The 26,621-nt window shown below is 52.2% G+C and overlaps 2 protein-coding genes across 2 annotated transcripts in view; both read right to left on the reverse strand.

Moving 5' to 3' along the window:
• On the reverse strand, positions 1-10,787 carry MTFR1L (mitochondrial fission regulator 1 like). The gene is made up of 6 exons (XM_054086312.1): positions 10,678-10,787; positions 9,127-9,231; positions 8,052-8,161; positions 7,054-7,265; positions 3,960-4,272; positions 1-1,045 (listed from the first exon to the last, which is right to left on the reverse strand). Exons 1-6 carry the CDS (start codon positions 10,711-10,713, stop codon positions 940-942), a joined length of 882 nt encoding a protein of 293 aa, XP_053942287.1. The 5' UTR covers positions 10,714-10,787; the 3' UTR covers positions 1-939.
• The window catches only part of SELENON (selenoprotein N), a 21,456-nt gene continuing 3,975 nt past the window's right edge, over positions 9,141-26,621 (reverse strand). The window contains exons 2-13 of the mRNA XM_054086311.1: positions 25,623-25,740; positions 24,721-24,851; positions 24,018-24,230; positions 23,052-23,176; positions 22,104-22,241; positions 20,432-20,513; positions 19,304-19,492; positions 18,115-18,220; positions 16,723-16,835; positions 15,942-16,043; positions 11,548-14,392; positions 9,141-9,231 (exon numbers count right to left, since the gene is read on the reverse strand). Of these exons, the coding sequence (XP_053942286.1) occupies positions 14,222-14,392; positions 15,942-16,043; positions 16,723-16,835; positions 18,115-18,220; positions 19,304-19,492; positions 20,432-20,513; positions 22,104-22,241; positions 23,052-23,176; positions 24,018-24,230; positions 24,721-24,851; positions 25,623-25,740 (1,488 nt within the window). The 3' untranslated portion in view covers positions 9,141-9,231; positions 11,548-14,221. The remainder of the gene's footprint in view (positions 9,232-11,547; positions 14,393-15,941; positions 16,044-16,722; positions 16,836-18,114; positions 18,221-19,303; positions 19,493-20,431; positions 20,514-22,103; positions 22,242-23,051; positions 23,177-24,017; positions 24,231-24,720; positions 24,852-25,622; positions 25,741-26,621) is intronic.

Genomic DNA, 26,621 nt, shown 5'->3' on the forward strand with positions numbered 1-26,621 from the left:
CGGTTTCTTATTAAGGCTCGATTTTATATAAAGGAAAAATCATATTTAAATACAGCCATGAGGAACACTGCAGAGGATGTGGAGCTGGAGGAACCTCTCCGGTTGGTGAGAGCTGCAGCCATGGGCAATGCCGAGTGCTGCCTTCCCTTCCGCAGCTCCTGTGCGGGTGCTCGGTTCTTAGCATTGGTGGTTTAATAAATAGACCTTTTGGGTGCTAAATAAAATACATTTACCTGATATACAAGGACTAGTAATGAAACATTAAATTACTGGCAAGAAATTAAGGCCATTCTGTCATGCAATTGTGGGGATAATTTGTGAGTTAAGGAGTGCCCAGGCGACACCAAACCCAGCCAGTGTCTGTCCCTTCACTGTGCCCGAGGACGCTGATCATCACTGCCTTTCATCCTACCATCCGGTCAGACAGAAACACTGGGAAGACACCTTTCACTCTGCGATTCCAACAGCCTCCTGGACATGGAACACCTGGAAGCAGTAATTAGCTTATTCTCGGTAGCTCTGTACCACGCTCAGAACAGATAAAGATCGGGATGCTTGGCACCCCTTTATACTGGCAATGGTAACGAGTTATGTTGTAACCAGGCTGTTAGCAGCTAATGCTTAATTTGAACCTAAGAATAATGACAGGTAGAAAGAAAGTCATCCAGCAGCACTCACTGCACTCTTCAGAAGATCCTTAGCAATAATCAACATCAAAAGTCACGTGGAAAAGATTCCATCTTCTTAAAAAGTTTCTTCTTAAATATAACAATACATGGAAAACACATCAAATCCGTGGGGTCGCCCCTAAGTGTCCAGTGCTGAAACCATTTCTAATTAATAAAAGAGGCAAACGGCTCAATCCTCAGGAAGGCAGCTACTGTGGAGAAAATCTTGGGAGCATAACATGTTTGCTTACAGAGTTTAATGACGGTGACATCATTTCTCCTTCAGAGCCAGATCTTCATCCTTGAGGGCAAATTTCCTTCTCAGAACTTCTGCTATGAGAATGGCCGGGTCCTCCTCCTTCATTGGGGTCTGGGTTCTGCATGTAAGACAAAAGCACAGCGTTTAGTAAAAAGATGCCAGAAGTGAGAGTTACAGCTCCGGTCAGTTTGAGTGTGTTTCAACAGCCTCTATCATCAGCTTTTGTTGCAAGTGGAGGAGGTGCAAGAACACCCCCACAAAACAACAAAAAGCAGCTAAAAATTCAAACCTTTCCTGTTGGCTTAGAAAGCTGAGAGCTCATTGTGTGCTTCAAGGGTATCCTGAAAAGTACTGGAAGCTGCTCTAAGGTATCCTCAGAGCCTTCTCTTCTCCAGGCTGAATAACCCAAACTCTCTCAGCCTGTCCTCATAACAGAGGTGCTCCAGCCCTCAGATCATCTTCATGGCCTCCTCTGGACCCGTTCCAACAGCTCCATGTCCTCCCTGTACTGAGGACTCCAGAACTGGACTCAGGGCTCCAGGTGGGTCTCACCAGAGTGGAGCAGAGGGGCAGAATCCCCTCCCTCCTTGCTGGTCCCACGGCCTTGGGTGCACCCCAGGACACGGTTGGTTTCTGGGCTGCGAGCGCATGCGTGTTGAGCTCCTCGCCCGCCAGCACCCCAAGTCCTTCTCTGCAGCGCTGCTCTCAATCCATTCTCCGCCCAGGCTGTGTTTGTGCTTGGATTGCCCCGACCCAAGTGCAGCACTTTGCACTCCCTCCTAGAGGGCACGTTTCTGTAAGGTTAAAACATTCCATGTCCCAAAGTGAAGCACCTGCCAGCTTTTCCAGATGGAGGAGACCCAGCAAATGACCACGATGACAGCACCGTCACAACCTTAATGGGTAAGTGACTACAGACAAACCAAACCCCTCCTGAGCCAACGTGGCTGCATTGCACACAACAGCAGGGCTCTCCTTGAGAGTTCTCTCTCCCTTTGAGTAACAGAGCAGAATTGTTTGGATGCCCAAAGCATGGCTTTGCAATAGGCAGGAAGAAAGAAGACCAGCAATTAATCCATAAATCCTGCTCACCCCCATGAAGGGTAACAGGCACTGACGTAAAGCAAATGAGTATTTAAGCTTTGATTAATATGTGAAAACGAGAGCAGCAGGGTCTGGTCTGTGCAACACCGCGATGTAACACCGTGCTGGTATTTGGGGTGCAAGCTGCGCATGTTTCTCTCCTAACTATGTAATTTTTTCAGTGCTGAGAATTTAGTTTCTTTTATACTGAATTACGTATAGAAATTGGGAAGAACCAGCACACAACATGGCATTTTTGGCCAGAATTCAGAATCATAGAATAGTTTGGGTTGGAAGGGACCTTAAAGCTCATCCAGTTCCAATCCCTCTGCCATGGGCAGGGACACCTCCCACTGGATCAGGTGCCCAAGGCCCATCCAACCTGGCCTTGAACACCTCCAGGGATGGGGCAGCCACACCTTCCCTGGGCAACCTGTTCCAGGGCCTCACCACTCTCATGGTGAAGAAATTCTTCCTAATGTCCAGTCTAAACCTGCCCCTCTCCAGTTTATACCGGTTCCCCCTCGTCCTGTCCCCACAAGCCTTTATGAACAGCTCCTCTCCAGCTTTCCTGGAGCCCCTTTAGGTACTGGAAGGTCGCTCTAAGATCTCCTCTGAGCCTTCTCTTCTCCAGGCTGAACAAGCCCAACTTTCTCAGCCTGTCCTCATAGGGAAGGTGCTGCAGCCCTTGGATCATCTTTGTAGCCTCCTCTGGACCCATTCCAACAGCTCCATCTCCTTCTTATGTTGAGGATTCCAGAACTGGACACAATATTCCAGATGGGGTCTCACAAGAGAGGAATAGAGGGGCAGAATCCCCTCCCTCGCCCTGCTGGCCACGCTGCTTTGGATGCAGCGTAGGACACGGTTGGCCTTCTGGGCTGTGAGCTCATAACATGCCTGGATAGGGCTAAAAAAAGTGGAACCTGACCTTTACTGCTGTGAGTCCCAGGTACAACGGAGGCCACGCAGCCCACGGTAAAGCAGCTCTGCTCTCAGCTGGCAGAACTCTGCCTCATCCAGGCAGCAGCACGAGGCATTCTCATGACCCATGTGTAAACTTGTCACGAGACAAGTGAGAACTCACTCTGCCCACGCTCAGAGCTGGGTTGGATCCAAATGCCAGGAAGCCAAAATGCTCCGCGTGTTGATTCCTGTAGGCACACGCTGAAAAGCTGAGCTCCAAGCTGCTGGGCTTTGCAGGGTGGTGTCAGCCCAGCGCCCACAGCTGCTGTGACCCGAAGGCAGCACAACCCTTGCACGGAGGCTGCCGACATGCACAGTTCTGGGTTTCATCTTGTCTCATCTTTCACCTTCTGTGTTAGTTCAGTCTGGAGAGGAAAAGGCTCCAAGAAGACCTTAGAGCAGCTTCCAGAACTGAAAGGGGCTCCAGGAAAGCTGGGGAGGGGCTCTGGATCAGAAAGGGTAGGGATAGGATGAGGGGAATGGTTTTCAGCTGAAAGCGGGGAGATTGAGATCTTGGGGAGAAATGTTTTGCAGTGAGGGTGGGGAGGCCCTGGCCCAGGCTGCCCAGAGCAGTGGTGGCTGCCCCATCCCTGGAGGGGTTCCAGGCCAGGTTGGATGGGGCTCGGAGCCCCTGATCCAGTGGGAGGTGTCCCTGCCCATGGCAGGGGTGGGACTGGGTGGGCTTTGAGGTCCCTTCCAACTCAAACCATTCTGTGATTCTATGATCTGGGCAAGTGCAAGCATTTTGACACGGCAACAAGCTGAAACCACCAAACACGGTGCTAACTGGCTGAAATCCCCCTCCCCTGCATCTATCCAGGCATCATTAAACCCCCCCAGTAGGTTCCACTACAAATCAGTCCCTCCTCCCTGCAAATTCTGAACACAGAGCAGCACCAACAGGCCGTGAATGCACCGTCCAGTGTCTCCAGTGACAAAAAACAGAGATAAAATACAACCCAGAGAGTTCAGGAGGCACTTACAAGTCTTTGCTCTGCTTCATCCTGTGGATGTCTTTGAGGATGCCCATCATATCCGCAAAGCTGCTGGCCTTTGAAAGTGAGACCGAGTCTTCCTCTTCAGGATCCTTTGGGTCTGGTTTAAAACACTCGGAGGTTGCAGAACAAAGCAGGGAGACGGACGGAAGCTCAGGGCTTTCGAGTTCTGCTTCCTCCTCCGTGATATCACTAATGACAAAGGAAGTTGTGGATTGGAAAGAGGGTCCAAAACAAGGTAGAGGCGAAGATGCGTTTGAACTTCCTGGAGATAACAGATCTGGTGTAAATGAAGTAGAAGCTGAAAAAGAAAACAACAGAGGTGGATAAACTCATACCACGCCATGTCGGCATTCTTTTCCCCAATAGAACAGAACATAAATCAAGCAGCATCTCTGGCCATGTCCTCAGTGCTATCAGAAAATGAACGCATCACTGACTCTGTTCTCTTCCACGTCCACCCTGCTTCCCACCACACCACAGTGCAACACAGGACCTTCTCCAGCACCTTTGATCCCACCAAGACCCTAACGGAGCTCTATTCCATGGCCATCTCCGCATCACCCTTCCACCAAACTGTCAGGTCAGGTTTGCTCTTTCTGCTTTTACAGGTAAGAAATAAGGAACAGAGACTCAGCTGCTGCTCAGGGCCACAGAGGGAGCCTTAGTTGTCTTCTCCTGCTCTGCATCATCCTGAGAACTGCTCGCCCTCTTTCCCCTTTCTGCCAGAAGGCAGAACTGACTGCAGAGCTCCAGTGTTCCACACTAGATGGTCACAGCGATTCACTCTGTGACTGCCAGCATTCCGATCTGTTCTGCTTTCCATCACGGTCTGTAAGAGGAGAACAGCATCCCCCTATCCCCCAGGGAAGATGGGATTTATTTGCTCACACTTTAAAATGCAGCGAAGACAAGAACAGATCCATAAATTCCAGGTGTTATTCAGTAAAAATACATTTCCAGTGTAAAACACTAAGGGAAAATAAACAAAACTCCAGAAAAACACTCAGTGCGCATCTCCTTGGAAGAACCTCCCTGTGCTGGAAACAAATCCTGCTGTGAAGCGCTAACGCCCTTGGCCTCAAGAGTAAACCTGTAGATTGTTATCAGTTTCCAACAATGGGGTTTCGCCAGTGGTCTGTAATAAAGCAGATGGCACAGTATTTCTTTTCCGACATCCATCTTTCCACATTAAGCCATTCCCTGGTCACCTCCTCCATCAGCAGCGAGCTACATCCAAGCTCCCCGGTATTGACCGAGAGGGCACGGAGTCAACACGACCTGTCTCAACACCAGCTGATAACAGCCGGGCAGTGCTGAGTGGGGAGGGAGAGAAAAAGGCAGCAAATGATGAAATCATTTTTCTCCCATCTGGATCTTTAATTTTCGTCGTTATTACTCGCCTTGAATTAGAATGGACTTTTCTAGCACACAGCCTGAGAAACTGTAGGGCTGCGGCAGAACTTGGAAGAGAAAATCACAGGACTTCCCCTCTTCTTTTTCAGTGCTGTCATTCCTCTGGTCTCACATAAAGAAGAAAGAAGACACAGCAGCCTCTCTGAAGGGGACGTCTTCGATCCCTTGTTATTCCCTGAGAAGCTGAGGGTGATTAGACTCTGTCCCCGGAGAGGATTCCTTTCACTCCACTGCTGTGAGAGTCAAGGTGTGTGGCACACAGGACCCCACGCAAAGCTGACAGGAAGCACCGGCACAAGAAAATAGGTGTTCTGTACGTGTGCGTGGATCGCCAGGAACACCTCCCCTCAGCTAAATACAGCTTTGCACGCTAAAAACATCCCATATATTCTCATGTGGTGGCACATCTATTTATACCACTGATATTAAACATGTTCTTAGAGTCCACTGACCACACAGAACTGAAAAAGAACTCAGATCTCTCATGTAGAAACCAACGTTTCAACTGAACCAAACGCCACAGCTCTGTCTCATGTTCAGATGCATTTATGGCTTGTGGAGAGATGGATGAGATAAACAGCCATTAGAGCTGTGAGTCTCTTGGGGTTGTAATAACCAGACAACCACGTCATCTCTCGCAGATGACGGGAGATCCGATCGCATGCACACACGATGCTGCACAGTGCAAAACAGCAATCCTGGAATTTCAGAAGAGATTGGCTTTCGGATATGGCACGAGGAAGGTTTCATCAGCCACTACTACTCATCATAAACAGGAATTAACCTGCATGGTATCGTTCCAAGTGTGGTGCAATCCTAGTTTGGTTTGTTTAGAGGAATTGGAATTACAGCTCTTCCTTTCCCTCTGGAAAGCACCCGTGTAATACAGCTATCCCCTCGGTTATTGGGAGAAGAGTTGTAGGTACAAAATCCAGCTTATAAGTAAAATTGTCTTCAAGAGGGACTGAATTCCTTTATTTGGCAAAACTTCCATGTTTTCTGAGTTGGGAGATCAACAGCTCTGCCTCCTGACTACTCCACAAACAGATGTGAAGGCCTTTCTTACTGCTTTCCACGCTCAAAACCAGCAGCAGGACCTGCAGAACCACTGGGATGTGGATCCTACCAAAGATCTTCATGTTTTCAGAGCTTAGCGTGCAAGAAAAGCCAAGAAAGGAAGAGAAGTAAAAAGCCTTTCCTCATGGTTCAGTTTCGTGGCTGAAACACAGATTTAACTGCACATAGATTTACTAAGGGGAAGAAACACATCAGTTCACGCAAGCTCTTCCCCAGATGCCTCATTTGCTACAAAAAGGGCACCGTCATTACACAACAGAAACGAACACCTCACTCCCACCCAAATGAAGACATAACTCTTGCACCCATGGCCGACTGGAGCAGGAATAGAGCAAATGTTTCCAAACAAGGTGCTTGAAGTGCAGTCACACAACACCACTTGGTATTTCTGAGAATGAAGCCAGACTTCTCCAACCAAACAGATGCAAACATCTAAACAGAACCAGCGCTAAGCTGACACCAAAGGTGGCGCCCACCAATGGAGCCATGGCTGTGCCAGAAAAACAGCAGCCAAGGCTGCTCTGCAGGGAGGAAATTGCATGGTTCACCATCTCAGCCCTTCTCATCCAACAAAACATTGCCTTCCTACCTGATTCCGCAGCGACTATTTTAGCTATCTGACTCCGAAGGTGACTCAGCTCATCCTGGAGCTCTGTGGTTCGGCTCAACGCTGGTAAACCAGGCTTCTTCAAGGCGAGCAGCTTCTCCTCCTGCTTCCTCAGGTTGGGGACTGAAGCATTTCGCTGTATAACGGTGAAAGGGCTCGGCTTCCACTTGTGTTTTAGCGGCCGAGTGTCGCTCCTACGGGACAGAAACCTGCCAGTCATTTACACGGCCCAGACCTCTCCACGACAGCAATGCTCTGCCTCCACCTCAGCGCAGCAGAAGACCTCAGCAGAACGAACGAAGCCTCTGTGCTGCTGTGCTGGATGCACCACTGTTCGTATGGATGCGCTGTACGAGCACTTCATGCATTGCAGGTCATAGAGAGCCCATCCCAGAAATCCTGGCCCAGCAGCACAGGATATGGCGAGAGGACGCAGGGACAAACTCTGGGCATGCTCCCAGGTTTTCAAGCCATCTCTCTCTCCTGTCACTGCGTCTCCATGCTGGGAACACAGGGGAAATGTCACCAACCCGTTAACTCTCGCCCCTGGCTTCAAAGTCCATTTTCTCTTTCACAAGACGTCTCTTGCTGTCGTCCTGCTGTGAGGACAGACGTTCGACTGACCAGACCCAAACTCCTGGGGCAGAACATTTAAATCCCAGGAAAACTCAATTCCTCAACTTCCTAACCAGAAAATACCATAGATTTTACCCCCCCCTCCACGGATCAGAGGGGATTACTCTCCACAGACCTTTCAGTGAGTAAAATACAGCACAGCATGGGCTCTCAGCACTTCCCAGAGGAAATCCTCCCTGTCTTCCTACAGGAATTCCTTTGTCCACTTTTTCCTCTTGCGAAAAACAACTTTCAACATGCCCCACATCAGACCTTGAGGAAGCTCCAGGCGTTTGATCCATGTCTGGCCTGTGCTATGCGAAACCAACCAGCATGCAAAAGGAGGGACACGGGAAGAAACCAACCTGACTCTGGCGTACGTCTCTTCATCATCTGCTGCGATCCACACGATGTCCGCCAAGGTGGGCACTGGAGGGACATCGTTTAAATATAGCTCTGAAACATTGGGCAGAACCTAAAGAGAAAGAAGTTTCCTTATGGAACAGTGGTCCCATCTCCCGAAGCTGCCCAGACGTGCTGCGCTGGCTGTCAGAGCCCTTCTCCTCCACACCCACCAGATGTGTGACACCAACACCGCTCGGCTCATGGAGATGTTGTGCTACCGCGTGCCAGTGTCTGCAGGTGTGACCATGCCCCGAGAGGCCGGGCAGCGCGGGGATCCCCAGTACAGCTCAGCACGCAGCCAAGGCCACGCACAATGCTGCCATCGCAAGTGTCATAGAGTCATAGAATAGTTTGGGTTGGAAGGGACGTTAAAGATCATCCAGTTCCAACCCTCTGCCATGGGCAGGGACACCTCCCACTGGATCAGGCTGCCCAAGGCCCATCCAACCTGACCTTGAACCCCTCCAAGGATGGGGCAGCCACACCTTCCCTGGGCAACCTGTTCCAGGGCCTCACCGCTGTCATGGTGAAGAATTTCTTCCTTATGTCCAGTCTAAACCTGCCCCTCTCCAGTTCATACCCATTCCCCGTCATCCTATCACCACAAGCCTTTGTGAAGAGTCCCTCCCCAGCTTATTTATAGGCTTCTGTCAGCACTGTCCTTGGGCAAGAACAGTCGGCATTTCCACAAATCCTGCTTCACTGCTTAGGAAACATGGGCCCAGAGAGCACACGGCTGCCGGGAGTCACTTGAGGCAGCAGTGGCTCGGAGGCTCCGTGTTTCCATCTCATCCAGTCAGCTCCCTAACCCTGTCCATGGATGCTGTTTTAGGAGGCATCGTCCTCAAGTTGCCAATGACCACCTTACAAGAACAGAGTGAATGAAACCCCAATCAAACTTAAAATTAACTGTGGTGCTGTTTCGTAAGCGCAGCCCTGCAGGCACGCGTGGCTGATGGAACAGCAGCTCCTGGCAGGGCCTGGTCTGACTCCAGGGCGTCAGCGTCCTCCACACACTCACCAAACCCCCCTTACCTCAAAGGTGGCTCTGGGACAGGGCTTTAAGGGAAGGTTTGACCCGATCCTCCTGACCACACTGCGAGTGGAACCATGGGGTTTGTTTTGCCAGATGGGGATCGTCTGCAAGAAGTCGTACAAGATAATTAATATTTCTAATCAGCTGTCTTTCTTAACATTTATTAAACTGGAAATCGCCCTTTTCAACCTACTCAAGAGCTCTAATCTCTCTTTATTTGTTGAGTGATGCTTTAAATTCGGGGTTTGCTAATAACGGCGGCCCCCACCGCAGCAGCCTGTGTTTCAAGTGGACACAGGCAAAGGTCAGCCGGTCACCCTGGTGTTTAAACAGGGGTGCAGTGCTGTCAGGAGTGAAAACTGTAATCATTCAGTGCCAGACACTGAGCTGCAAATGAAAACGTTCCAAAAGGAGGCAAGCAGCACCATCCGAGGGGCCCAGAAGAGGAACTAAATGAGAAGGAACTCTTGTATAAAGGAATACTTTCACTTCCACAGTATCTGTCATCCACACAGCACTGACAGGACTGGGCACTTCTTGGATGAAGCCACCGAGCGCCTCTCGCAGCTCACGGGAACAGCCCTCACGTGTGTCTTCAGGAAGAGCCAACGCTCCCTGGACGCTTCCCAAATGGATTCACAAGGTGACGCGCCCTTTCCCCGTGTTCCCCTCTGTCTCCTCTCCTGTGACACGAGGCAACACGAGACTCCGGGCAGTGAACACACAACGCCAGACCGGAATCCAAATAGGTTAAAGTGCTCAGCCCACCACTAATCCACTGAATTATTAATTGCTGGAGCTCCACACACAGCCCTGGGGCAGCACTGTGAGGCGCTCAGAGTGAAACGATGTGTGGTTCAAACTGGATCTCAGAGGTGGGAGAGCACAGACTGCTGAGCTGGGCCTGGGGCTGCCGGGGGAGGGAAGGGGCTGGGGGAGGCCACGGAGGGGCACAGGAGGAAAGGGGCTTAAGGGAGAATGGAGGGGAGGGGAAGGGGATTGGGGATGGAGAGAAGGAGGGGAGAGAGGGGGAGAGAGGGGGAGAGAGGGAAGAGAGGGGGAGAGAGGGAAGAGAGGGGGAGAGAGGGAAGAGAGGGAAGAGAGGGGGAGAGAGGGGGAGAGAGGGGGAGAGAGGGGAAGAGAGGGAAGAGAGGGAAGAGAGGGAAGAGAGGGAAGAGAGGGAAGAGAGGGAAGAGAGGGAAGAGAGGGGGAGAGAGGGGGAGAGAGGGGGAGAGAGGGGGAGAGAGGGAAGAGAGGGGGAGAGAGGGAAGAGAGGGGGAGAGAGGGAGAGAGGGAGAGAGGGAAGAAGAAGGAGGGGGAAGAGAGAGAAGGGTTTGGAGGAGAGGGAGGAGAAGGGAAAGAGGGGAGGAGAAGACAGGAAAGGAGAAGGCAGGGAAGGGGCCTAGAGGAAGGAGGGAAGGCCGCTGGGTCAGGGCAGGCCGCGGGCGCTGCCCCCCGGCTCTGTGCCGCTGCCCCGGGCGCAGGGAGCGCACTGAGGGCACGGGGTCCCGCCCCGGCACAGGTCTCTCCCCCCGCTCCCGCCCCGGTACCTGCGGCCCCGCGCCCGGCCCCGCCGCCGCCGCCATCGCCGGGACCCGCCCCGCCCCCCGCGCCTGCGCCGCGGCCCGAGACCGCCCCGAGAGCCGCCCCGAACCCTCCCCGAAACCGCCCCGAGACCCGCCCCGGAGCCGCCCCGAGAGCCGCTCCGAACCCTCCCCGAGAGCCGCCCCAGACCCTCCCCGAGTGCCGCCCCTGCAGTGCGGAGCCGCCTCCTGCGCTGCCCCCTATGCTCGCTCTGCCCGTCCTGCATCCCAACTCCTTAGCGCCTATCCCCGCACCCCCTCTTCCTCTGCTCCCCCTTCCCGATTCCCTTCTCGCCCCCTCCTCACATCCCCCCTTCCCCCATACCACCTCCTCCATCTCTCCTTTCCCTGCATCCCCCCATTGCTCTCGGTTCCCCACTCCCACTTCCCCACACCCCTCTTTCCCCACTCCCTCCATCCCCCACTTCCCCAAATCCCTCTATCCCCACATCCCTGAATCCCTCCTTCCCCACACCCCTTTCCCCACTCCCTCCAACCCCCACTTCCCTGAATCCTTCTATCCCCACATCCCCGAATCCCTCCTTCCCCACACCCCTTTCCCCACTCCCTCCATCCACTTCCCCAAATCCCTCTATCCCCACATCCCTCCTTCCCCACACCCCCCTTTCCCCACTCCCTCCATCCCCCACTTCCCCGAATCCCTCCTTCCCCACACCCCCCTTTCCCCACTCCCTCCATCCCCCACTTCCCCAAATCCCTCTATCCCCACATCCCTGAATCCCTCCTTCCCCACTCCCTCCATCCCCACACCCCCCCATCCCTACTCCCACCTCCTCCACTCCCCCTTCCCCCCATCCCACTCTCCCCTGATCTCACCTCGGTGTCCCCCCTGTCCCAGGGACCACAGGAGGCCGAGGCTGTGGATAGGGTTTGGGGTTACATTTCGGTCTGGGTTTATGGGGCGCTGCTCCCCTCGCTGCAAACATCGGCTCTGGCCCACTGCGGTTTCAGACCAGCGCGTCACGGAGCAGAGGAACAGGAAAAGCAGCACCACACGGGTACCCTCGGCCCACCCAAACTCTTGAAGTTAGTTTACAAACAGAGGAAAAGCTTGGCACGGATCAAGGAAGGCCTCAGGCATCGGCTCCTGCCCGAGGCCACTCACGGTTTGGCACCTGTGCTGTTACTGGGCTAACGGGGATGCAGTCATGGCCCTCCCTACTGGGGTCCTTCCAGCACCCCTCAGACAGAGCCCTGTCACCCCAAGCTTCGGGCAGGGCTGTGAGCGCCTGGTGGGTCATCAGAGGAAAACCAGGGTGACCACACGGATGTCAAAGGCTCCCAGTGAGCCCGGGATCACCGCGGGCCCAGGCACGGATCCTGCTCCCTCTGCAAGAGAGCTCCGTGTCTGCAGGCTCACAGCAGCGATGCTGCCCTTGCAGCTTCCAACCTGACCATGGCACAAGGCAGAGGGGCTCCCTTCACCCCCACGGAATCGCTGCTGTGCCCGTTTTTCCAAGCCTGGAAAGACCTGAGTGATCCCTGCCTGCTCAGCCACTGCCCTCTCTGGCCCCTTCTGCTGCAGAACTGGTGGGAAGGAAAACAAACGGAGTGAACTCTCCACCCAAGCACAACTGAGACTCCGCTCTGAAGACCGAAGCTGGACGGGCTCAGGAAAGGTGCAGCAGAAATGCCTTGTGGAGCTTTGTGAAAGCCAGAAAGGCAGATCTACATGGAGGAGGAGTGGGCATATACACTATCTCCTCTGCTGCTCTCTGCTCAGACCAAAGACCCCAAAGAGATGAGGCCAAAGCCCCCAAAAGGATGAGGCCAAAGCCTCCCCAGAGGGATGAGGCTGATGGTGTGATGGGAACATGGTCTCAAACGCTGCCTGGAAACTCCAGGACTTACGGCAACTGCTGGCACTTTCAGCAGCTGGAAGCACTGCCAAGATCCAAGCCTGTCATTACTGCAGGCACCTTGGAGTGTGAGCAAAGTGCAGAGCTAATGCATAGTTATACAGCTGATAGCATCCCAGGGGTAATTATTCTCACTAAGAGTAATTAGTGAAGCTACGCTAGTTCAGGCCAGAGGTTCACCTAAGCTCAGTCTCCAACCACGGATACACAGGAGGGCTGGGACAGGGTGATCACCCTCCAGGTTCCTGCCAGGTCCTGGAGCCCAGGAATGAAATTTCCCCTTCCTAAAGAACTGCTTTCCCCTGTTTGATTTGGTCCCAAAAATTTGTGCTTCAGGGAGCAGGAAAAGCACCAGCAGCCTGGCTGGCTGCAGCCACCCCCTGCAGGTGCTCTGTCTCCTCACCTCTCTGCAGGAATACACTTTCAAACTCATTTCATGGAACCCTTCCTTCTCCAAATTCCACTCACTTTGTGGCCAGGCACTGGTACGGAGCAGGAACAACTGCTCAGGGTGGTTACAGGTAACGGCCAAGGCCATTCTGCCCAATTTCTCTGGAAAAATCTGAAAATTTTAGCACTCCTGGCTTCCAGAATGGCTCAGTCCTCAACCCATTAATGCTCCCAGGGCAACACTGGACCTCCTGTTCCCAAAGGGAACTTCATTGTGGTTCCTCATTCAGAGTGACTTGGAAGCTCAAAGCAAATGTGGAAGGAGCATTTCACCACCTCCGAGGAGGCACGGGGAGAAGCTCTCTGAGCATGGGGGTGGGAGCAGCCCTTGGTGGAATGGGGTGAGGGCACTGGTGGAACCAGCAAGGCTCTGGCCCTTCATTCCTCCCAAATTAACCCACACTTGACAGCCTCGAGCTGCACTGGATCCCTAGTGCCCCATTTGCCAATCCAAATTCAGCTGGGTCAACCTCAGCACCTCCCTCAGGCACAAAGAACCCAACTGCTCTCCCACTGCACCACGCTGGGAGCAGGAGGAGGCTGCTTCAGAGCTCAGTCACCAGTTCAAGCCTACGTTCACGTCTACAAGTTGCCAGTGACAGTCCCATTCCACACTGGTTGCTCCCACTGTCATGAAGAACTGCCATCCCAGCTTACGGCTCAGAGCTGCTGCTGGCAAGGAGGTGCGGAGGACGCTGGCTTCCAGGAGGGATCTTCTCACCCGTGCTGGATTCTGTGCCTTCACCTCCAGGGCGCAGGCGCTCACCACGAGTGTTTGGTCGTAATAGCAATGCTGTTCTCCGAGTTTCAGCACACACACAGTCCAGTCCTTGGGATCAGGGGTCCCGGGTGCTGCCTGGCACAGCTGTTAGGTGAGTTTCACCATGGAGTCTGAATGGGAGCTGAACATGAGGGTTCTCAGCGCAAGGCCTGTGTGCTGAGAACGTTTACAGATTCAAGTATTCACACTCCTGTAAAAATCTGCCTGAACTCCAAAGGTTGGATTCTGTAAACTGGAAACACTGGAAATTCAGCTTGAAAACAACATCCAGAGCAACAACCTAGGACTGCCTGCACCCTAACATCAATGTCTGGCACAAAGAGGAGGGAGAATCGCTGTCATCAAACCAGATCTCTGAAGTTTTTGGCTGTCTCTGTGGGGCACTTGGGTGCCCCTGTTTTTAGGTCTGCAGATAAGGTTTTGCTCTTTGCAGCCCTTCCTTCAGGAACTGGAGGTAAGTTGCAGTTGAAGGGTCTTCAAAATTGGTTGAGAAACTAAAGATGCTACTTTCAACATCTTCGGGCTTCATAGAAGTAATATCCAGGAAGTAGTTGGCATTGATGTGATGAATCTGGTAAAGAAAACAGAGGAGGAAAAGCTTTAAATGCCAGAATGATTCCCCACCTGGCTTCAAGCCAGGGCACTGGTGATGAGACAGTAAATCTCTGATGCTTTGGGAATGCTAATTCATCAGCCAGGATTCAGGTTTGCATTTTGCAGTCAAGGAAAGATGTTTGAAAGATGACATCCGTTTCTTCTCCTGAGAGCACCAGCTTCTTGCTCAGCTTTGAAAGAAGATGAAGGCTATTTGGGAAAAACCACACAGGTGTAAAACCTAGCTGGGAGCAAGAGCTGGGGAGATGGCAGCCCGACTGTGGCTGTTGGAGCACCTCCCGGACGAGGACAGGCTGAGAGAGCTGGGCTTGTTCAGCCTGGAGAAGAGAAGGCGGAGGGGTGACCTTAGAGCAGCTTCCAGTGCTGAAAGGGGCTCCAGGAAAGCTGGGGAGGGACTCCTGATCAGGAAGTGCGGGGAGAGGATGAGGAGGAACGGTTTTGAGCTGAAAGAGGGGAGATTGAGATGAGATCTTAGGAAATGTTTTGCTGTGAGGGTGGGGAGGCCCTGGCCCAAGCTGCCCAGAGCAGTGGTGGCTGCCCCATCCCTGGAGGGGTTCCAGGCCAGGTTGGATGGGGTTTGGAGCCCCTGATCCAGTGGAAGATGTCCCTGCCCACGGCAGTGGGTTTGGAACTGGATGGGCTTTAAGCTCTGTTCCAGCCCAAACCATTCCATGATTCCTGCTCTTGGCCCAGCGCAGCTGCAAAACCAGCACCAAAGCTTCCAATGCCTCTGTGCTTTCTGCTCTCCTAAGGAAATGGGAAAGGGGGAGACATGGTCACTGGACGTAGCAACCTCGACAGGCTGGAACACGCTGAGCTGAGGCCACTCACCAAGCCCACAGCCTTGTCCAGAGGGATGAGACAGCAGGGAGCCGCTCCCCGCGTTACTGGCTATTGTCTAGCAGGCGTGGGGCACAACCGAATCAGCCCCAGCAGGATCCTTCACTGCAGGCACCCGGCTGCAGACACACAGCCAAGTGCCGCACTGCCAGCTGTCGGAGCGGTTGTCTTTCTCCAAACCCAAGGTGGAGGTTGCTGAAGTAGATTGGCTAACGGCCGATCTACTGGAACAAATTTAGGGAACTGAGAGAAACATAAACATGCTGATAAAAGAGAGGTTTTCTCCAAAGTATGAGCACAAGGGACAACGGGTGCAGGAAAAAAGCTATAATGGCTTCCCAAAGGTCACCACCTCCAACCAGGACAATGAGGAAACACAGACAGACTTTTGGTTCAAGTCTGATTGGTTCCTCCCCTGACCAGAGCTGCTGTTGAATAAGAAGACATTTGTTTCAGTTTTTTTTAGTAGACCTGCTGCCCCAGCATCCCTGAGAGCACGACACCATGAGGGACTGTGGCCCTGCAAAGTATCGAGGAGCCAAATGGCCGGGAGAGTGGACACTCGCTTTGGGATCTGCAGATGGCCCTGAGAAGAGCACATGCTGATGAGAAAAGCACATTCTGATGGGAAAAGCCAAGCCCAGCTTAAGCATTAACGAACGTACCACCGTGCCGTTGGGGAGGCAGATGATCATCTCCACAGGGAAGTTGTATTTCTCCAGGTGCAGGTCAGCCAGCTTGCTGTAGAACTCATTTTCTCTGTTGCTCTGTAAGGAGACCCCAAAGAAAAATGCTTGCACACACCAAAACCAGCAGAACAACATGGGTGGAGTACACCAAACACTGGAGGAGGCAGACCAGAAAGTTACTCTGCAGCATGGTAGTAACGGGCTCCATCCTCACCACTTTATTGTTCCCCTCCAGTCAGTCTCCTCCTCACTTTTCAGCTGCTGATGTTCTTCCCAAACAATAAAATCACCCCATCACTGCAGTTCCCAGGCACACCAACACTCTGATCCCGGCTTTACCCAGAGTCTCCAGCTCTGACTGACCTTGCTCTCAGCACAGTCCCAGACACAGATAACGAGTGGGGAAAGTGGCAACCAGGAAGGTTCAGGCAGCTTTTGGTTGCTCCCTGGGTTACAGAGAAGTCAGTTTGCTGACGGCACAAATGGCCTTGGGCAGGGCTATCTCGCAGCAAAGCATCTGCTTTAGCCTTTGATATTGGCACCATGACAGAGCGAAGGGGGTCACTGTGCCATTTTCTTCACCTGCCTCCATCTGGTCGTTGCTTGACCCCTGCGATCGCTAGGATTTCGGTTGTGAACCAAAATCCCCCATTACCACAGGCACGAGCCCCTGTCTTCTGCTGTTACCCTCGTGCCAAGCACCCTCTGTGTTCACCAGCGCCAAAATCAAGAAGGCAGACGGGGCTGCCACGCTCACCTGCAGCTCTTCCAGCTCCTTCACCAGTGACCAGCTGCTAATGAAGCTCTCGTTGAGCAGGGCGAGGATGGGCGAACTTTCCAGGACGGTCTCCCGGAGAGTTCGCCCTGAACCTGGCATGGGAAGAGAGGCAGACACTGGATTGCTGTGTTTCCTGAGCTGACTGTTGCCATGTTTGATGCCACCACGATGCCATCACTCTGGCTGCTGGGGCAGCCGGCTTGGGGTTCCCCTGGCCTGGTCCATCTTTATGAGGAGCATCTGACAGACCTGAGACTGTTTAGTCTGGAGGAGGCTGAGGGGAGACCGCATCGCTCTCTGCAGCTCCTGAAAGGAGGTTGTGGTGAGGTGGGTATTGGTCTCATCTCCCGAGTAACAAGTGACAGGATGAGAGGAAATGGCCTCAAGTTCCACCACGGGAGGTTTAGGTTGGATATTAGGAAAAAAATCTTTACTGAAAGAGTGGTGAAGCACTGGCAGAGGCTGCCCAGTGCAGTGGTGGAGACTCCATCCCTGGAGGGGTTCAAAACAAGTGTAGCTGTGGCACTTCAGGACATGGTTTAGTGGGCACAGTGGTGTTATGCTGACAGTTGGACTGGATGAGCTTAGAGGTCTTTTCCAACCGTAATGATTCTACGACTGTCTTTTTTTCCCCTTTGTTGGCAGTTCTCCACAGGTTAAGATTTTCCATGAGTTCTGCTGGCAGAGAAGACTCAGCAGAGCAGACCCCGGCCACCTGCAAGGCCACAGGACCAGGAAAAGCTTGCCATGCAGGCTGACTACTGTGGCGCATTTAGGAAAGGATCAGGCCCTGTGGATCCAGCCTGAGTGCTGTTCCTGCCAAGCACAGCCCATGCAGGCTGGGGAGTTTTCAAGGGCAGATAGGACTAGAGATACCCGCCCTCTCCCACCCATCGCTCCTGCTCAAGGTGGGACGCAAGCTCTTTGGTGTTAGGGGAAAGCAGCTACACATCAGGACAAATGCACATCCGCATCTGGCTTTGGCTTTTCCCACACAGGTGTCAGGGATAAAGCAAAGAGCAGAGCCTTTCTCCTCCTGCAGATCTGCCTCTGCCCAAGCAGACTGAGAGGGGAAGAGAAAAGGGAAAGACCAGACCCACGCTTCTGCCTCAACAAGGCCACCAGAATTAGCGAGTTAGACTAGGGTTTGTCTAAAATATATCCCCACTGCAGGATCAGATCTAAGCCCTGATCAGTAATTCCCCACTGACTGGGAATTCTCAACTTTCAGCCCTTTTCTATTCAGCATCTTCAGTGCCAGAACAAGTACTACAACATTTACCGCTGGCTCGTGACCAGCTCCTGACCCCAGCTCTTCCCAGAGGCTGAACGAGGCACATCATCTTCCAGCCTCACCAGGAATGTCCTCACCTCAGCAGGACTGGTCGTCCAGGGCACCCCACAACAGGATTGAGTGCACCAGTTTCTTTTCTTCTTTTGCTCTCTCAAAAGCTTGTGTGAAAGGAAGATAGGAGACCTGGAAGCAGAAAGACGGTTTGACAACAGGCACAGCACAGCCAACCTCAAACAGGGTCTGAAGGAACCCGCCCTCCACACCTCACAGGTGATGCACATGCAGTTCAACCCACAGTATGTCCTGCAGTTTAAAGCAAATGACAACTGTGGTGCAACCCCAGGGACAAATTCACCTCCCGGTGAGACCGCAGAGAGCCCCTCGTGGCACGTGGGTGGTCATTGGCACCCGCAGAGCCCCCAGCACAGAAAGCATCTGCACAACTGCGGGCAGGCTAGTGGCAAACACACCTCAGCTGCCTGGGAAATCTGGCCTGGAGGTATTTCTTACACAGCCTCACTGATACAGCCTAGAAACTGTGAGGTTTTAGATCCCTCACTGGCTGTGAGGGACCCTGCATAGAGCCTGTTTTGGTCACTCAAATGAAGGGAACTTTATTAACATCTTGGCAGCTCCAAGGGGCATCTGTAAGCTCAGTCAGATGGAGACAGCCACTGAAACATGTCCCTGCAGCCAAGGAAGCTGTGACAGGCAGTCGCCATCTGCTCCACAGCCTAGTGGCATGCTAAATAGTTTGGGTCGCCCAGTGCTATGAATTTATGTCTCACTGTGGGATGCAGAGGCGCAGGCAGACTGAGTGTTCTCTGCTGATAAGGAAAGCTTGGTCCAAAGGAAGCTGAATGCTCCATAAGTAATGCCAGAGGAAAACCATTTGTAAGCAGCATGATTACGTGCTTCACTCAGAAATTGCATTGGCAGCTACTGATAAGAGGGAGGATCAGCCTACATTTACAATACAAGCCTGCGACACAGGACGCCCAGGCTTTGCTCCTGCCAGTGCTGCTGTGTGATCCCAAATGGCCTTTCCCAGGTGCTGTTCTCCTTCACCTGGAAACGGGAAGCCCAACAAGCCACACACGTGGTGCCTGGGAGGCATACGCTGAGCTGGGAGACCCTCACGCTACTCTGAATGCTGATTGGGTCGTGACTTCTGGCTTCTGTTGGTCCTCCAGGTGAGTGGATGTCCCAGTGAAGGTGACCCACACCAAATAAACGTGACAAGGAAAAGCCCTGCTCCTTCCTCACCTTCTTAAATGGATACATGGCCACTTCCAGCTTCTGAGCTGCCTCTTCCCAGGGGATTTCCTGCTGCCAGGTTATCTCTTCGAACACAAACTGAATGGGCTCCCCTGAGGGATCCCTGCTGTCAATCACATTCCCGTTCTCGTCATGGATCACAGAGGGGATTGAAGGCCCTGTGGATTCCAGCTCCATCTGCAGAAGAACAGGCTGAGTTGACACAGCAGACATCCCACTCCTGGTCTTTCTGCACCCCAGGACAGGATAAATATGCAAAATAAGACTGTGCAGCTTACAATGAGGATACAACTAGATCTACTGTCTCCTCGTGTCGTGAACCTAAGGCAGGTGCAGATTCGTTTTATTCGACAATAACAGGAAAGCAACTTCATTCCCTTCAGCTATTGTCTGACTGCACTTGCTAGACTGGAAATGCAGTGGAGATTTTTGACTGTGGGACACTACAGGATCCTTTAACTCTGTGGGATGTGCAGGGTTAGTCTGAAGCTCTGGCTCAGCCCATCAGCACAGCCCTTACAGAGCCACCAGAGGGTGCAACAGAGAAAGCTGTTCACGAGCTTCCCTGTGCTTCAGCGTTCTGCTACATATGCAAATATTTTTGAAGTCTCTTTTCTTGACTTTTGGCAATTAAAAGGAATCTTGGATCTAGTTTAGGAGAAAATGGGACTGCTAAGTTCAGGCACTCAAAATCCTGACTCGTGTTGCTTCTCCCACAACACACTAGTTTGGGATTACCACAAACTAGAGGAATAGCCTCATGCAGTTTCTAAATCCAGGCACGCTGTGTTTCATAGACCACTCTGGGCTCAGGGCCTGGGTTCAGCTCCTCATCTTCCCCCCACGTGCCAGACAATGTCTTAGGAATGGAAAAGGTCTCATGACTCCAGGAGCATACGAGAAAACAGAGGGGAAAACCGAAATATCACAAGAACTGGAGCCACACAGTGGCGCGGGGCATGCAAAGATGAACAGAGATTCTACCGTTATATTGAAATGGTCAAGAGAAAGCTCTGGAGAACAGGGATAACCAAGGTGATGCAGCTGAGGGGCATGGCAGTGCAAATCCCTGCTGGGATGCTGCACGCACGTGGAGGACTGGGAGCGAGTACAGACCTGAGGCAGGTAACCTATATCCACTTCCATGTTGCTGCTTTCGCTCGCCCCATACAGCCACTCCATATCAACGTTCAGAGACCTGCAAGGCAAACTCAATATGTTCAGAGTCACCAAGGGCTAATGCGGTGTACGGGAATCTCCAAACAAATGAGAACATCCAGTGTTCCTTTCGCAAGGGCAGCACTGAAGGCCAGAGCCTCTGGCTCCTCAGAGATCACGGTGTTCCCTGCTGGATCAGGGCCCAGGAATCCACACAACACTGGGCAAACACGCTCACACCTCTGAGTGCTGTCAAAACATGGAAGAGAGAGATGTCATGGCTGCCCCTTCCTTCCCAGCACTTAACTTGCACGTTCTGATCCTGCTGAACTTTTAAAAGGGGTTTTTTTGGAAGCAAAAGGCTTTTGTAAGGAGTTTCTGGCAGAGCCGTAACTGCCTGCTCGCTGTAACAAATGTGCTGACAGAGCCATAGGGATTGAGCCGCCAGGGTAATTTTATAATAGAATTTTCACTCTGGCCATCACAGGCAAAGAGATTTGAAGCTTCTTTCCTCTGAAACGCTTCCAGCTGCTTGCCAGAGAGCAGGAATGAGCTGGTGCAAAGCTATGCACACAAAGCCTTAACCTGTGAAACACCAAGCAAAAAATATGTTAAAGCAAGAGCATCAGGCTTTGCTGAGCCTCATTGCTTTGAGCCAGGCTCTGGGATCACCGGGGGTGCCTCTCCCCATCCTCTGAGTACCAAGGGACGGTTACTCGTGAGCGAATCAGACTCCAAAATGGGTCAGGGATCCTCAGTGCCTTGTAAAGATGTATTTGCCATTTTTACAGGCAACTGCAGAGCTCAATTCACTCAGATTTTCCAGATGCTTGGCTGAAAAGTGCGAGCCCATCCATCACAGACACCCGAGGAGCCTTCTGCAGCCTGCAACAGGTATCTGACATCTGCAAGAGCCCCTGCCGCAGCCAGGACTGCTGGGACAGGTCAAGGGAGCAGTGCTTCCAGCAGTGCTGTGAAAGAAGAGGCTGTTGCCCGCCTTTAGCGCAGTATCAGGACAACCTGAATTCCACTTCCCTGTGTGTCTTCTCACACGCCTGCAGGCACCTCCCTCTCAAGTGGTTTAGCACTGGAGAGCTCAGGCTCGGACGCTCAGTGCCAGATGGAGGCAGGTTGTGCAAGGACACCTATTCCAACCCCATGCTCCATGTCCCCAGCAACCTCCATCCTGCTTATCCCCTGTCCCTCCTCTGCCCTTGTCCTTCCCCGCTTCTTCCAAGCCAGACACCCCCCAGACCTGCTGATAAACACAGCTCTTCCTGAAAAACTGCATCAGAACCAGTTCAGGGAGCTCTGTATCTAGAGAACCGAGGACGTGATGACCCGGATGACTGCTGGCAGAGAGGGATGCGTGGGCAAAATGGATAAGCAAACCGCAGAACTGGCCTGCCCAGAGTTCAGACTGCAAATCTGCCCTCCCTGCAGAGGCCAGGATGCCCACATGCCACAAGGGACAGCACTGTCACTGCACTCACTTCTTCACATAAAAAGAGCCCACTAGCCTCCCCCCAGGCACAGGACAGGATCCCAGCACTCCTGGGATCCACTGAGCTCCATTTACAACAATTCCCAACCCTTTCCAGCACCCATGAAGAGAGAGAAACAGCTGTACCTGTTGTTAGGGACGAAGAGCTTAAACTCTCGGACGTGGGAAGAATCCTTGGAGAGGATTATGTGACCTGTGAACTGGCCTGGGGAAAACCAGAAGGGGAAGTCTGGTGGCTCGTTCAGCTGGAACTCAGCGTGGATCCTGAAATGAGAAAGGAGCCACCAGCTGCAGTGCCAGGAGGAGGGAATGGATCACGCATTGCAGATGACAGCAGAGAGAAGTTATCTCCGGGCAGCAGAAATTATGAAGCTAAACTGGGGCAAAGGTTGAGTTCAAAAAGCTTTTCATGTCACACAGTGGAGACAGTAAAAGACTGGAGCAGATCCCCTGAGTCAGAATCATCATCTGTGTCAGGATCATCTCCAGGATCAATGCCTTTTGGAACTGGGTAGTAAGTGTCCATCCAGGAAGGATTAACTATGTTATGATTCCTTGAAACACAGCAATAGACTAAGACCCCCTTTGGCCTCCCTTCTAGCTTGATCAGGCAATTAAAAGCTGTGTGTGACACTCCCAGTAAAACAGGAGAACAATTCCTCCACTCCTCGACTGAACAAAATCGAACAAATTCCTTGCTAATCAGATTCTCCCCTTTCAGCCATGGGTAGTTGCACACCAAGGGTGACGGAGAAATGCTGCTCTCCTGGATCTGGGAAAAGTTCCTGTCTCTGCAGGGCCTCAGCGACACTGGGAGCACGGGTGCCCTCTTTGGGCATCAGCTTAGCACCACACACCAGCATGAGCTGCTGCGAACCGCCCTCTCCCTGCCGCTGCTTCGCCCTCTTCCCAGGCAGGACACAGCTGGTCCTGCTCAGGACCAGGAGAGCACACGGAATGACACACGGACTCTCTGCCATGGGCTCACAGCCCCCTTCTCCCTTCTCTGAGACGTGGAATGAATTTGGCAGTGCCCACAAGCCCTCCTTGAACAGCCCAGACCCTCGGCCTCACCTGAAGGCGATGGTGTAGTAGAAGGGGCTGATGGCTTGGATGCAGGCCACGGCTCCCTGGGGAGCAAAGCGGGTTTTGACGAAGGGGCGCGGGTGGAACATGCTCAAAAGCTTGTGGATTATGATCTAGATAAAGAATTGGAAGAGAGCAAAAATGAGGAGTTCCTCCACTGCAGATCAGCTGAGGGTCCAAAGGAACTCTCAACCAGGTCAGGAAGGCAAGGGAACTGGTATGACTTCAAAAGCAGCTCAGGGAGCCTACCAACTCACAAAACAAGGAGACAACACAATAGATTGCATTTAAAAATAAATCCATCCTCCACGCTTTTAATGCTCTTCTCACATTGTTTGCAAGCTTCCATCATCCCAGTCGGCTGAATGCCTGCGTACATTAAACTGATCTACAAGGCTGCCTCCATCAATACTACTTAAGACTTTGAAAGAGTGGGTGTGCGATCAATAAACACACTGGGCTGTGAAGGTTTATCAGCTGCGTGATCAACAACCCCTCCCCGGCACCCCAGGGGAGAGCAATACGCCTCTGGCTTCACAGACTGTGTGTATGCATCATTCCTCTTGCCAATGGAACACTCGCCTTGGGGGCAGCAGTTGGCAACTGCCCCACAAGACACGTTCACTTCATACAAGTGCTTTCTGAACAAGCCTCTCCCTTTCTTGTTCCAGAAAGACCAGCCTAAAATGCCAACACTTAAATGAAACGAGATGAAGTTACTCAAGTCAGCCTCATATGGCCAGTACTGACACCCAGTACTTTTTGCTGGCTTTCAGGCAGGAGATGGTGCTCCTGGTTGTATATTGCAGTCTTTCTGCACCCTTAGAAAGTCGAGGGAGAGATAATGCAACATCCTTGTCCCTCCAGAGTCTCCTGCAATTCATCCGGGCTTTAAGGCAGAACATTTACACAAGCCATCTCCCAGGTACATAGAAATCAAGTTTCATATCTCACCTCTTTGCCCTTGGGAGGGGGAGGGTAAAATCTGTTGTTGGAAAGGTACCCAGTGAAGATATTCAATTCACTAGGAATTATCCACCACGGATCCCCAAGTTCCAGTTTATTCTTTGGAGGAAGAAAGGCTTTAAACTGCCTGGCAAGCAACTCGCTCATCGGAGTGGCTGGGGCCGTCCAGTTCCTGAGCCCAGACAGAGCGACGTGAGAAATCTGTGAACAGAAGACGCTGTCAGAGCCTAGGCCAGACTCTTCAGATGCACAGGAATGGTGGTGGATATGCAGGCTTTGGAGAAGGGGAAAAAATATATCACATTTTAAAGTCTGCCTACCACCCCAAACACTCCCAAGTAATTCTGTCAACCTTCAGTTAGGTGAGCAATAGGAAACGTGAGAGCACAGAATGCACCACACACCAGTACTTTGGATTCAGCCCCAGGAGAGCCAGCTCTTACCGGTTGCTTCGGGCTTCCCAGGAAGGACGGATTAACTGGGGCACAGTGCTGCTGAGTACCCTGGAAACGGGGAAGCGCTGCAGGAAGCATTGAGCTCGCGCGTCAAAAAAATCCCACAGCTTGAGTGAGACCATCTCACCCTCCCAATCTGCTGGCACTTATTCCAACTGATATTCCCATAGGATGTGTTTGTACCAGAATTTCTGGCCACACACATCCTGTGTGATACCTACTCCCGTGATACCTACTCCCAAGAAACCATCTTTGCTTTTCGTCATTGTTTCCATGACCAAAGGCTGGAATTTAGCCACAACGGACAATGTCTCCCCACTTGGATCAGGCGTCTCCTCCTCTTCAAATTCTGAGATGGGAGCCACCCCTAGGAAAAAGAGACAGGGATTTAAGCAGCTTTTTCCCCCTTCTCCCCTTGCAAGCCATTGTGCAGTGATTACACATTTATCCTGGCAAATCCAGAAGCACTGGGAGTTTCCCAGCTATGCAAAGGCAGTGGCAGAACTCAGACTCAACCCAGGGACCAGCTTCGGCTGCAGGAACTAAGTAGAACCCTCCCTTTACCGGCCAAGTGTAAACTCATGGCTTAGTTCACTTGCTTTAGCCAAGTCACTGCGGCACAAGCAAAGCACTGCCCGCATTTCGGCTGTAGTGTGAGCTCTCCTGTGCATCATCACCTCACCTCCTTCTGCTTGGCAGCTCCATGTGACATTTGCTACGCACCGATAGCATCTCCAAACAAGAACTCTCACAATTGCTGTCTGAGAGACCGCTACGGCTGGAGGAGAGCATGAATGGAATGCTGTGACACACGAATAGCTCTGGCCTGGCCTGGGCTGTATTTGTTGCCTTCGCCCATTTCAAATCCCTGTTAAGCTCAGCACAAAGTAACTTATGCACTTTGCTGGTTCAGCAATGGGATCTTCTGCTTTATAAAAACTCTACTTTGTGAAAGTGATTTCTAGTGCTTAAGCCTTTCCAGAAACATGGAAATCTTAGCACCCTCTCTTCATGTAAATCAGACCCAGAATAGTGCCCAGAAAAGAATGAAGGCATGAATAAAAACTGTGGAATGTGTTATCTTTGGCTTTCACTCACTCCGCGTGGCGAGAGCTCTGTGAGGCAGCCAGGTACCCACCCGTCAGCTTCTCTGCTATCGGCTTGAACTCCTCTGGGCTGAGGTACAGGTCGTTGTTTGTGTCCAGAGATGAGAAGAGGAACAGCCCCTCTCTTCCCAAAGACTTCAGTGCCAGCTCCTGGTTTGGGAAGAAGAGAGAAGCGAGATTTCTTTCCAGCCTCCTGCAGGAATTCACTCCGGCCCCTCTCAGCTTCAGAATTAATTTGCATTCTTTCCAGCACACAAACACGGCCATCAAACTAAAAGATTAACGCCCCTTGGCAGGGTTTTGTGCTATTTACAACAGGGATCCGTATCCAGGAACTGCTGGCGCGAGCGTATTAAAACTACATCTGGCCGAGTAATTTGAACAGAATCATCTGTTCAGAGCTGGCCTGAAAGTCTTTTGTCAGAAAGATTCCTAACGTTTTCCAGATAGTTAGTCCTAAACCTGCAGATATTCCGGGCACCTGGAGATGTGATTTCTGTAATTAACTGACATGGGGTGAAACAAAAGCAGTCAAATACATTACTGTCATGTGACAAATCAGAAAGGAAATGAACTGAGCCCTTGCAACTCTGCATAAAGCAACTTAATGTAAACCCATGCCGAGATCACAGAATGGTTTGGGTTTGAAGGGACCTCAAAGCCCATCCAGTTCCACACCCCTGCCATGGGCAGGGACACCTCCCATGGGATCCAGTTGCTCCAAGCCTCATCCAACCTGGCTTGGAACCCCTCCAGGGATGGGGCAGCCACCACTGCTCTGGGCACCCTGGGCCAGGGCCTCCCCACCCTCACAGCAAAACATTTCTTCCTAAGATCTCATCTCAATCTCTCGTCTTGCAGCTGAAAACTGTTCCCCCTAGTCCTTTCCCTGCAGTTCCTGATCAAGAGCCCCTCTCCAGCTTTCCTGGAGCCTTTTCAGTCCTGGAAGCTGCTCTAAGGTCTCGAGCACCCAATAAACCCCATGGTCTGCTCCAGAAACTACTGTGAGTTCCCAGCCACCCTGTGCCTCC

Source organism: Cuculus canorus, chromosome 22 (genome assembly GCF_017976375.1).
Source record: "Cuculus canorus isolate bCucCan1 chromosome 22, bCucCan1.pri, whole genome shotgun sequence".
NCBI lineage: Eukaryota > Metazoa > Chordata > Aves > Cuculiformes > Cuculidae > Cuculus > Cuculus canorus.